At 38.4% G+C, this 13,244-nt stretch overlaps 2 protein-coding genes across 4 annotated transcripts in view; one reads left to right on the top strand and one right to left on the bottom strand.

The window, feature by feature from the left end:
* Positions 1-13,244, bottom strand: part of PDS5A (PDS5 cohesin associated factor A) — a 132,555-nt gene that overhangs the window by 98,975 nt on the left and 20,336 nt on the right. The window lies entirely within an intron of this gene.
* Positions 597-1,718, top strand: LOC118895392 (proline-rich protein 11-like). The gene has a single exon (XM_036852334.1). The coding sequence runs from the start codon at positions 651-653 to the stop codon at positions 1,716-1,718; it is 1,068 nt and encodes a 355-aa protein (XP_036708229.1). The 5' UTR covers positions 597-650.

The following is a 13,244-nucleotide window of genomic DNA, read 5'->3' as shown; positions in this document are numbered from 1 at the left end:
ACAAGAGAAGCCCATGCACCGCAACGAAGAAGAGCCCCCACTCGCTGCAACAGAGAAAGCCCGCACGCAGCAACGAAGACCCAACACAGCCAAAAATAAATAAAATAAAATAAATTTATTAAAAAAAGAATGAGCACTGAGCTATTTGCCAATATGCACTCCTTTCCGGTTTCATATAATTATTTTTAACATAAATCCTTTTATCTAATATACATTTGAGGTGAAACCTGAGAGAAGCAGGCAAGGCAGGAGTAGTTAATGCATAAGCCATTACAACTACAAAAATTAGGGAATTCCCTGGCAGTCCAGTGGTTCCACTGGAGGGGGCATGGATTCGATCTCTGGTTGGGGAACTAACATCCCGTAAGCCGTGCGGTGTGTCCAAAAAAAAAACCCAAAAAACAAAAAACACAATTACAAAAATTGTAAGTCTACCTAATACATATTCGATGATAATTTTAGAAGTGTGCTCACAGCAGAGCAAATTTGGGGCCTAAAGCTCAAAGTTCAAGTGACACAGTGACTAAATTATCACATTAATAGTATGTCTTGATTTTTTAATTTAATTTTATTTTTTGAATTTTTCTTTATGGCGAGGGAGATGCCACTGCCGGGACTCCATCAAATCCCCAGACTCTTAGCCTAAAACCATGCCCAAGTTCAAGCAACGAAGAATAAAGCTAAAAGCCAAAGTGAAAAGATTTTTCAAAAGAAAAGAAGCCTCTCACTTTCTGTCTAAGCTAGTTACACCTCCCCCTCCGCCACCATCACCAGAAAGAGTGGTTATTCCTTCAACAGATACACCCCTTAGCAGAAGCTGGCTAAGACCATCCTGGAACTTCAAATTTCCCAATTTTAAAGATGCAGTAAAGCTTTGGACAAATAGAGTATGGTCTACATACAACTGGTTTCAGAACTGCATGGCCCGGAGTTTGGAAGTATTGAAAGACACCATCTTCCCACCCCGTTTCTGCCACCAAGAACTTCATAGTCTAAAACAATGGTTTCGCATTTTGGAAAATGAATTACGCAAGCTCCAGGAAGCACTGAAGGCCGTCTCAGAAAATTCTTCCTGTCCAAGCTGTGATCAGATGTGTCACATGCATGGTAAACTTACAAATGTGCCTGCATGTGCTCTAACCACCCCTGGAGACTCCGGGGCTGTACTTTCCGCCTCACTGCCACAGCCAGCCAGTCATCTTCCTCCGCCCCTGCCTCCGCCTCCACCACTGACAGCACCTTTGCTGCTCAGAAAATCTGATCTCACTAAAGCACTTCAGGCTGGACCATTAAAAAAAAGTGGACCCATGCAGATAACAGTTAAAGATCTACTGACTGTGAAATTAAAGAAGACACAGAGTTTTGATGAAAGGAGGAAGCTTGTACCATCACCAAAGGCACAGAATCCACTAGTTACTGTCTCTGACCTGCAGCGCGTTTCCCTGAAACCGAAGTCCAAAGTGTTATCAACTCGAGTTACAAATGTCTTCATTACTTCTGGTAAAAGCCAGTTAGAACTGCGGAAACTACTAAGAAAAGTCGATGTAGAGAGGAGCCCAGGTGGAACCCCACTTACCAATAAAGAAAATATGGAAACAGGAACTGGGCTGACCCCAGTAATGACCCAGGTCTTGAAGAGAAAGTTTCAGCTGGCCCACCCTAGAAGCCCAACTCAAACTCTGCCACTTTCTACAAGCACCTCTGATGAACAAAACTGATGCCACCTCTGCCTGACTCCATATGATGATCCGTAAAATATACAGAAAATATCACCCCAATCCTTTTTTTAATGTAGTATGTATAAGTAATTATATTAATATATAATTCATTTGAAGAATTAAAATATGTATGGAGCCCATACATACTGTAGCAGAAAGCGAGTACTAGGATATTTTCTAGTTTACATGATCAATAATAGAACAGATGGGAAAATGCAATCCCGAAAGTGATGTTTATCCTGGAACTACCCAACTTAGGTTGGGGAGGTTATTCAACTTTAACTAGATAACTCTAATTTTTACTCTATAGGTGCAGTTATGACATTAAGAAAATAACCTGGTGCCCATTCATCTTGGGTATTCTCAGGTAATTGAAAAGTAAAGTATTTCAGCCTGTAAAGCTCATGCACTCATTAAGTGCTACAAACTTAACCAAAAAAAACAGACCCTCTAGATTTTATTTCTGTTCCCTATAAGCAATTAAGAAGTAAAACCATCCCCCATTCAAACCTGTTCCAAAAGAATTTGAAGCAAAAACTCCAATGTGACCTTAAAAATTAGAATATCACGGGACTTCCCTGGTGGTACAGTGGATGGGACTCCGCGCTCCCAATGCAGGGGGCCCGGGTTCGATCCCTGGTCAGGGAACTAGATCCTGCATGCATGCTGCAACGAAGAGTTCACATACCGCAACTAAGGAGCCCACATGCTGCAACTAAGAAGCTGGCGAGCTGCGACTAAGGAGCCGGCGAGCCAAAACTAAGGCGCCCTGGAGCCACAGCTAAGGAGCCTGCCTGCTGCAACTAAGACCCAGCATAACCAAAAAAATAAATTAATTAATTAAAAAAAAAAAGTCTTTCCATTGTACCTACGTTGTAAATTCCTTTTAAGAAAACTTCAGTATTCTTAAGTGCCCAGACTACTCTTCTCGAAAGTAAGTTACCTTCATATTAATACAGTTGATAAAACTGTATTAATACTCTAATACTCCATACTCTAGGCCCTTATTACATCACACCTGATTTTAGTCTCTTTAAGTCTCAAAATCAAACCCAGAGCTTCTAAGTTACTCTTAAAACATCTATTTTAATGTTATCCCAATAAAACAATGGTTTCCCACTGATAATACCTTATGGCATTTAAAACATCATAATTTATAATTTTATCTTACTTTTATGTGTAGGTATGTGTATATATATTTATATATATAAATGTATATATTTATAATATGTAAATATAAAATGTTTTGATTTCCACTCTCCACTCCAATCAAACTAGGTTTATTCGTTACCTTCAAAAAGCATCCTGAGCACCTTTACAGCTTTGCATAGGAAGGAGTTCAACACTTGGTGAAAAAATATGTGAATATGTCATAGAATTGCTTCTACCCCTCAGTACTCTTATTAAAATCTTACCTGCTCTTAAAATTTTGGCCCAAATTCTGCTTCCTCTTCTTGAAGCCCTGCTTGACCCACTCTAGTCTGAAAGGATCACTGACTCCTTTGAACTGAAAACACTGTACCAATTACAAAGCAATTATCTTACAGTGTCTCCTTGCTGCGGTTATTAGTATAAAAATCATGTGTCCTCAAGAAGATTGTGATCTCCTAAGGGCTCTACATTTGTCTTATACAGTAAGATATAAATTCATATTTTCTGAAGGAATGAAACCTATTAGTGTACTTTTTGACACGCTCTAGACTTCAGTGGTTCATCAAGTCTGAGAACAGAAATCTCCCTAAAATTCTGATTCGTCAATAGCTATACAATCAATATATATTTCAAGACTAAGTGCTAATATTAAGATAAAACAAAAAATTAAAAATAGAACTATCATATGATCCAGCAATTTCATTTCTGGATATTTATCTAAAGAAAACAAAAACACTAACTCGAGAAGATATATGCACCCTCATGTTCACTGCAACTTTATTTACAATTGCAAAGATGTGGAAACAACCTAAATGTCCACTGATGGATGAATGGATAAAGAAATTATAGACTCTGTATACATACATATGTGTGTGTGTGTGTGTGTGTATATGGAATATTATTCAGCCATTAGAAAAGAATGAAATCTTGCCACTTGCAACAACACTGATGGACTTAGAGGACATTAAGCTAAGTGAAATAAGTCAGACAGAGAAAGACAAATACCATATGATCTCTCTTATGTGTCAAATCCAAAAAACAAACAAACAAACAAACAACAGAGCATCAATACAGCTACTTCAATTTTAACAAATTGAGTTACTCTATGGAAAAAACTCAATAACCTATTTTTCTAATAAACCAATAGAGCCTACTTGAAGATACAATTTGTTTTGTTACACATATACTTAGTCAAGGTCACTATTCTTTAATGAGACAAGATTATTTCATACCTAAATTGTGTGGTATAGAAAAGTTAGATGCTACACATTTCACTGTACTCTTCCTGAGAGCTAAACCAAATTATATTTTAAAGACTCATTCTATCAGCCCCAAACCATTTAACAAGCATATACTACAAAACTACACTTCACAAAGATTCCTGAAAGTTTCTGAATTACAAGAAATGTTTTACTCCATTTATTTCCACCTTCAAGATAAGCTGGTACTGCTAGAGTTCTAAAAATACCCTGAATACTAGGGTTCTAAACCTGGACACTGACTGTAAAAGAGACAGTCATCATGGAAGCTATTTTTAGCTTTAAGGGAAATTCATAAGGTCCTAAAATATTAGCCTTAAAGACTGAGGGTCTGACCACTTTCACTGAGGCTTCAGAGGTTTTGACTTTTGGTTTAATGTAACCATAGATGTTCTCTAATTCCGAGTACTTGTGAGGCAAAAGACCAAAATGAGTGATGGCAACATGGCACAAATCAATTAGTTATTCTACAGTTTGATCCTCATAGAGAAAATTCGCAATTCAAAAGGCATATTTTTATAGGTGAATTATTTGTAATAGTACTAATGGCTAACATTTACTGATTTTTGCTATGTGCTGGGCATATTTCAAGTAACTTAAATGTACTATTAACCCATATAATACAATGATTCTTTGTGGGAGTCATTATTAACATACCCATTTAACAGATGAGAAACTTAAGCTAAGTAATTTGCTCAAGGGCATAAAAACTCAAATCCAGGCAGTGTGGCTAATCACTCTTACCTACCTCTTACCATTCTTAATCCATACATTATATATAGTACAGTATAATATGATGAGTGGTTATCCAAAATGACTAGAGAAAAATAAAATATATACATATAGAGAGAGTATACTATAGAAACTACACTACATTATAGTGCTAGAACGACTATATGTGGTTATGTTCCCAGGCCAGCTCATAAAGACTACTTTTCTCACAACGTAGTTAGGTGAAGACTATGGTAGACAATGTAGATGTGGGTACATGGCTGCTTAATAGATGCCTTTAATATATTAATTTAACTTTCGGTTTTCTAACTTTCCTTTTCCTTGATAAAGGTGGATCATTTGCCCTATTCTTAAAATGATCAATCATCATTTAAGGTCTTTTTACTCAAAACATCGAAAAGATACATGCACCCCAATGTTTACAGCAGCACCCTTTACAATAGCCAGGACACAGAAACAACCCAAGTCCCCATCAACAGACAAATGGCTTAAGAAGATGTCACGCACGTGCACACACACACACACAGAGAAATATTATTCAGTCATAAAAGAGAATGAAATTTTGTCATTTATAGCAACATGCATGGACCTAGAGAATATTATGCTTAGTGAAATAAATCCGAGAAAGACAAACACTATATGATGTCACTTATATGTGGAATCTAAAAAGAATACAAATGAATCTATATACAAAACAGCAACAGACTCATAGAAAACAAACTTGTGGTTATCAGAGGAGAGGTGGGGGAGGGAGAAATCAGGAGTATGGGATTAACAGATACAAACTACAGATACAGTTTGTATTAACAGATACAAACTACTATACGTAACATATATAAGCAACAACAACTGTATAGCACAGGGAATTATACAATATCTTTTAATAAGCTATAATGGAATATAATCTACAAAAAAAGAAAAACCCACAATGAAAAGCAGCTGGCTTTCCTTAAGGTTAAATGGATTAAGATTTGGACAAAAGAAGGAAAGGAATAATGAGGTTCAAGCACACAAGTATATATATATATATGGGTAAAAAACACATGGAAGTAATTATGGTTCAAACAGTGAGAGCCAGAAAATAAGCAATAGTAAGTACAGGGAAATTCCCTAGGGGCAAGATAAAAAGGGGTACAGTGGGAAAGACTAGATAGTGGCGGAGAAGCAGAATTGGGCAAAGTCTCCCTATTATCAGTTGCCCCAAAATACTTCTGCCCAGAAGAACTTGATGATTGCTAGAGAAAGGGAAAACCAAAAGCTGGTTCTTTGAAAAGAAACAAAATGGACAAACTTTTAGTTCGACTGACCAAGAAAAAAGAGAGAAGACTCAAATTACTAGATTCCGAAATGAAAGCAGGGCTATTACTACTGATCTTACTGAAACAAAAAGGATTATAAAGAAATTCTACGAACAATTATATGCCAATAAATTAGATAACTTAGATGAAGTGCATAAATTTCTAGAAAGACACAAACTACTGAAACTGACTTAAGAAACAGAACCTTAAAATTTGTGCATCACTGTTGTATACCTGAAACTTACATAATATTGTAAATCAACTATACTTCAATTAAAAAAAAATAGAAAATATGAATAAACCTATAACAAAGGAAGAGACTGAATTAACAATCAAAAACTAGAAACAAAGAAAAGCCCAGGCCCAGATGGCTTTATTGCTGAATTGTACTGAACATGTAAAGAATACCAATTGTCCCAGAAGTCTTCCAAACAATGAAAGATGGTAAAACACTTCCAACTCATTTTATGAAGTCAGTATTAACCTGATTCCAAAACTAGACAAAAATATCACAAGAAAACTACAGACCAGTATCTCTTATGACTATGGATGCAAAAATCTTCAACAGCATACTAGCAAACCAAATCTTCAACAGATAAAAAGAATTCTATTATGACCAAGTGAGATTTATGCCAAGAATGCAGTGTTGGTTTAACATTTGAAAATCAATTAATGTAATACATTATATCAGTAGAATAAAAAACAACAATCACATGATGCTTAATAGATGCAAAAAAGCATTTCACAAAATCTGACACCCTTTGATGATAAAAATACTCAAGAAACTAGGAATAGAAGGGAAATTCCTCAACAAGATAAAGGGCATTCATGAAAAATCCACAGTCAATATCATACTCCAAGGTGGAAAACTGGATGCTTAAGATTAGGAACAAGACAAGGATGTCTGCTTTCACCACTCCTGTTTGACATTATACTGAAGGTTCTAGCCAGGGCAGTTGGACAAGATAAAGACATAAAAGGCATCTATTATAAAAGAAGTAAAGTTATCTCTATTCACAGATTACATAATTTTGCACATAAAAACTCCTCCTAAGGAATTCATTAAAACCAATTAGAACTAATAAGTTTAGCAAAGTTGCATAATACAAGATCAATATACAAAAATCAATTAAATTTCTAAATACTTGGAATGAAAAATCTGAAAATGAAATTAAGAAAACAATTCCATTTACAATAGCATTAAAAGAATAAATTATATTAGGAATAAATTTAACAAAAGAAGTGTAAAATTTATACTCTGAAAACTACAAACACTGTTGAAAGAAATCAAAGATCTAAATAAATGAAGAAACAGCCCACGTTCATGGACTGGAAGACTTAGCATTGTTAACATGGCAATAGTCCCCAAACTGATATATAGATTCAATGCAATCCTCATCAGAATCCAAGCTGACTTCTTTGTAGAAGGTGACATGCTGATTCTAAAGTTCATGCAGAATAGTTAATCCTGAGAAAGAACAAAGTAGGAGGATTCACATTTCCTGATTTCAAAACTTACTGCAAAGCAACAGCAATTAATATGGTGTATAAAGTTCTCATCACAGACCCCTGTGGAAGACAGCCGAGTAGAAGGACTTGTGCTCACCTCCTCTTGCAAGAGCACCGAAATCACAACTAATTGCTGAACAACCATTGACAGGAAGACACTGGAACCCACCAAAAAAGATACCCCACGTCCAAATATAAAGGAGAAACTGCAATGAGATGGTAGGAAGGGCACAATCACGATAAATCAAATCCCAAAGCCATGGGTGGGCAACCACAAACTGGAGAATAATTATACTACAGAAGTTTTCCCACTGGAGTGAAGGTTCTGAGCCCCACGTCAGGCTTCCCAGCCTGGGGGTCCGGCAACAGGACCAGGAATCCCCAGGGAATCTGCCAGTAGGATTTGACTGCAGGACTTCCACAGGACTGGGGAAAACAAAGTTCTCATCACAAGGAAAAGAAACATTTAAAAAAATCTATACAAGGGCTTCCCTGGTGGCGCAGTGGTTGAGAATCTGCCTGCTAATGCATGGGACATGGGTTCGAGCCCTGGTCTGGGAAGATCCCACATGCCGCGGAGCGACTGGGCCCGTGAGCCACAACTACTGAGGCTGCGCATCTGGAGCCCGTGCTCCGCAACAAGAGAGGTCGCGATAGTGAGAGGCCCGCGCACCGCGATGAGGAGTGGCCCCCCGCTCCCCGCAACTACAGAAGGCCCTCGCACAGAAACGAAGACCCAACACAGCCAAAAATAAATAAATAAATAAATAAAATTTAAAAAAAAAGTATACAAGATGATGGATGTTAACTAAACTTACTGTGGTAATCATTTCACAATATATGTAAATCATGTGGTACATCTCAAACTTATACAACGCTGTATGTCAATTATATCTCAATAAAACTTGGGAAAAGTGTGGTACTGGGCACAAGGACAGACTTACAAACCAGTGGAATAGAATTAAGAGTCCAAAAAGAAACCCATACAGCAATGGTCAACTAATTTTCAACAAACGTGCCAAAGCCATCCAATGGGGAAAGAACAGCTTTTTCAATAAATGGTGCTGGAACAACCGGACATCCACATGCAAAAGAATGAACTTGGACGCTTACCTCAAACCATATACAAAACAAATTTTGACCAATTTAAATTTTTGAACAATTTGACCAAAACAGATTAAGGATCTAAATGTAAGAGCTAACACTATAAAACTCTTAGAAGAAAACAGTCATATATCTTTGTGACCTTAATTTAGGCAATGGTTTCTTAGATATGATACCAAAAGTGTGACAAAAAGAAAAACCAAAATAGATAAATTGGACTTCATCAAGATAAAAAACATTTGTACTTCACAGGACATCACCAAGAAAGTGAAAAGACAACCCATAGAACAGAAGAAAATTCTTGCAAATCATATAACTATAAGGAACTCATATCCAGAATATTTATATATATGAAACACTTACAATTCAATAATAAGAAGACAAATAACCCAATTTAAAATGGAAGAAGGATCTGAATAGATATGTCTCCAAAAAAGATACACAAATGGCTAATAAGTACATGAAAAGATTCTTGACATCATTAGTTATCAGAAAAACGCAAATTAAAACTACAATAAAACACCACTACACATCCACTAGGTTGGCTAGAATCAAAAAGTCAATTACACAGATAAGAAAATTATAAGTGTTGATGAGCATGTGAAGAAATTGGAACCCTCATACACTATTGATGAGAATATAAAATGGTGCACTTTGGAAAAGTTTGTCAGTTCCTCAAATGAGTTACATATGACCTAACAATTAAGTAAAAATGTCTATACTAAAACTTGTACATGAATATTTATAGCAGCGTTATTCCTAATAGCCAAAAGGTGGAATCAACCCAAATGTCCATCAACTGATGAATGGATAAACAAAATTTCATACATCCACACATGGAATATTATTTGGCTGTAAAAAGGAATGAAGTACTGATGCTACAAAATGGATGAACCTTGAAAACATTATCTTAAGTTAAAGAAACCAGTCATGAAAGACCAACATGTTATATAATTCCAATTATATGATATGTGCAAATCAGGGAAATGTACAGAGACAGAAAGCAATTTAGTGATTGCTTAGGGCTGGAGGGGCATATAGGAATGACAGCTAAAGAGCAGGTGGTTTCTTTTTGAGAAGATAAAACTGCTCTAGGGCAGGGGTCCCCAACCCCCATTAGGAACTGGGCCACACAGCAGGAGGTGAGCGGCGGGCGAACGGATCGAAACTTCATCTGTATTTACAGCTGTTCCCCATCACTCGCATTACCACCTGAGCTCCGCCTCCTGTCAGATCAGTGGCAGCATTAGATTCGGAGTGCGAACCCTACTGTGAACTGCGCAAGCGAGCGATCTAGGCTGCGCGCTCCTTATGAGAATCTAATGCCTGATGATCTGAGGTGGAGCTGAGGCGGTGATGCTAGCACTGGGGAGGGGCTGCAAATACAGATTATCATTAGCATCATGAGACTTCACCTTCCAATGCAGGGTGTGTGGGTTTGATCCCTGGTTGGGGAGCTAAGACCCCACAAGCCTCATGGCCAAAAATATCAAAACATAAAGCAGAAGCAATACTGTAACAAATGCAATAAAAAAGACTTTAAAAATGGTCCACATCAGGATTACTGGACTGAATGTCAATATTATGACATAGTATGAGTGTGTTTCATGTTTGGTAATTGCAATCATCGTTGCTTTTGTTGTGGTCATCCATGTACAATGCTTGGTGTCAGTCTATTTATCTCTTGTAAAAATAAAATACAGTGTGTGTGTGTGTGTGTGTGTGTGGGAAAACAAAAAAAGGTCCACATCAAAAAAATCTTTAAAAAAAAAATCCTATCAGTGAGTGGCAAGTGACAGTTAAGCTGCATCTGGTGGCAGGCTTTACAGTGGCAAGTGAGTGGATGTACTTCAATTGTACAGCTGCATATGGTGGCAGGCTTTAAGTCAGAATCCGACACTTATTTTAGTCTGCGCGTGGCCCACCATTATTTTATTTACCACTTCCATCCGTGCCTCTTTCCCACACTGTGCACTTGTCTCAGTCAGTTTGGTGAGCCCACAAGCTAACCCTAGACAAAATGAGTAAAAAACAAACACCACTGGAGAGCTTCTTTGAAAAGGGGGAAAGACCCAATGATGAGACAGCAGAAGACTCTAAGACTGCCAACAAAAAGAAAGCTGCATTTAAAAGAAAATACCAAGAGTCCTACTTAAATTACGGGTTCACTGCAACAGGTGATTCACATTCTCCAAGCCCGCTTTGTGTAACATGTGGCGACCGGCTACCCAACGAAGCCATGAAACCTTCAAAACTGCTTTGCCACATGGAGACCAAGCACCCTGCATTAAAAGACAAGCCTTTGGAATTGTTCAAAAGAAAAAAAATGTGAACACAAAGAACAGAAGCAATTACTGAAGGCCAACACTTCATCAAATGTGTCTGCACTGAGAGCATCATTCATAGTGGCTAACCACATTGCTGAAGCTAAGAAGCCCTTTACTGTCGGTGAAGAGTTGATCCTGCCTGCTGCTAAGGACAGTTGTCATGAACTTTTAGGAGAGGCTGCAGTTTCAAAGGTGGCACATGTTCCTCTTTCGGCTAGCACCATAACTAGACAAACTGATGAAATAGCAGAGGATACTGAGGCACAATTGTTAAAGAGGATTAACAAGTCACCATGGTACGCAATCCAAGCTGACGAGTCTACCGATGTTGACGAGGCAACAATGCTTGTTTCTGTGATATATATTTTTCAGGAGGATGTGCATGAGGATATGTTATGTGCACTTTTGTTGCCAACCAACACCACAGCTGCAGAGCTATTCAAGTCTTTGAACGATTACATATCAGGAAAACTGAACTGGTCATTTTGTGTTGGTATATGCATGGACAGAGTGGCTGCCATGACTGGACGGCTTTCTGGTTTTACTACTCGGGTCATAGAGGTCACTTCTGAATCTGAGTCTACACGCTGTGTCATCCACAGAGAAATGCTGGCTAGCCGAAAAATGTCACCTGAACTTAACAACATTTTACAGGATGTGATTAAAATTATCAACCACATTAAAGTACATGCCCTTAACTCACATCTGTTCATGCGGCTCTGTGAGATGGCTTTCTAAAGGTAGATCACTGGACAGAGTTTTTGAGTTAAGAGAGCCGCTCCAGAGATTACTTTTAGAAAAACAGTCACCAGTGGCAGCACATTTCAGTGACAAAGAATGGGTCGCAAAACTTGCTTAGCTATGTGACATATTCAACCTGCTCAATGAACTCTATCTGTCACTTCAGGGGAGAATGACAACTGTGTTCAAGTCGGCAGATAAAGTGGCTGCATTCAAAGCCAAACTGGAATTACGGCGGCGACGAGTGAACATTGGGATTTTTGACATGTTTCAAACGTTAGCAGAGATTTTGAAAGAGACTGAGCCAGGGCCTTCTTTCTCCCAGCTGGTGCATCATCATCACCTATCTCAGCTTTCAGAAGAATTTGAGCATTACTTCCCAACCACAGAAAGACCCCCGAACTGGGAAGGAATGGATCTGTGACCCATTTGTGAATAAGCCAGGTGAATCGACTTTGCCTGTGTGAGAAGAGGATCAACTGCTTGAGATGGCAAATGACGGTGCCCTTAAAAATATGTTTTAGACAACTTCAAATCTCCATACCTTCTGGATTAAAGTCAAGGTGGAATATCCTGAGATTGCCACAAAAGCACTGAAAAGCCTGCTTCGATTTACAACATCCTATCTTTGTGAGGCAGGGTTTTCTGCAGTGACAGCAGCCAAAATGAGATTACAGAGTAGACTGGACATAAGCAAGACACTTCGGGTGTCACTGTCTCCCATCATCCCAGATGGGACCACCTAGTCGCAGGAAAACAAGCTCAGGCCTCCCACTGATTCTGCATTATGGGGAGTTGTATAATTATTTCATTACATATTAAAACGTAATAATAATGGAAATAAAGTGCACAATAAAAGTAATGCACTTGAATCATCCCGAAACAATTCCCTCGCCGTCCGTGGGAAAATTGTCTTCCACAAAACTGGTCCCTGGTGCCAAAAAGGTTGGGGACCGCTGCTCTAGGGAATTCCCTGGCGGTCCAGTGGTTAGGACTCTGCACTCTCACTGCTGAGGGTGCGGGTTCAATCCCTGGTTGGGGAACTAAGATCCCGCAAGCCACACATCGCAGGTTGCACGTATCTGTGAATATATTAAAACCAGTGATTGTACACTTTAAATAGGTGAACTGTACACTTTAAATTGGTGAATTGCATGGTATACGAATTACCTCTCAATAAGGATGTTTTTAAAAAAAGACAATACAGATGAATAAAAATGAACTGGAGAGGACTTCCCTGATGGCACAGTGGTTAAGAATCCACCTGCCAGTGCAGGGGACACGGGTTCGATCCCTGGTCCAGGAAGATCCCACATGCTACAGAGCAACTAAGCCCACGAGCCACAACTACTGAGCCTGCATGCCACAACTACTGAAGCCCGCACACCTAGAGCCCGAGCTCCG

Source organism: Balaenoptera musculus, chromosome 5 (assembly GCF_009873245.2).
Source record: "Balaenoptera musculus isolate JJ_BM4_2016_0621 chromosome 5, mBalMus1.pri.v3, whole genome shotgun sequence".
In the NCBI taxonomy this organism is placed as follows: domain Eukaryota; kingdom Metazoa; phylum Chordata; class Mammalia; order Artiodactyla; family Balaenopteridae; genus Balaenoptera; species Balaenoptera musculus.
Note: the sequence above shows the minus strand (reverse complement) of the source record. Positions and strands in the feature narration are given on the sequence as shown.

What these genes read in the sequence shown, in the direction of transcription:
- LOC118895392 (XM_036852334.1), top strand. Translation starts at nt 651, where the DNA reads ATGCCCAAGTTCAAGCAACGAAGAATAAAGCTAAAAGCCAAAGTGAAA.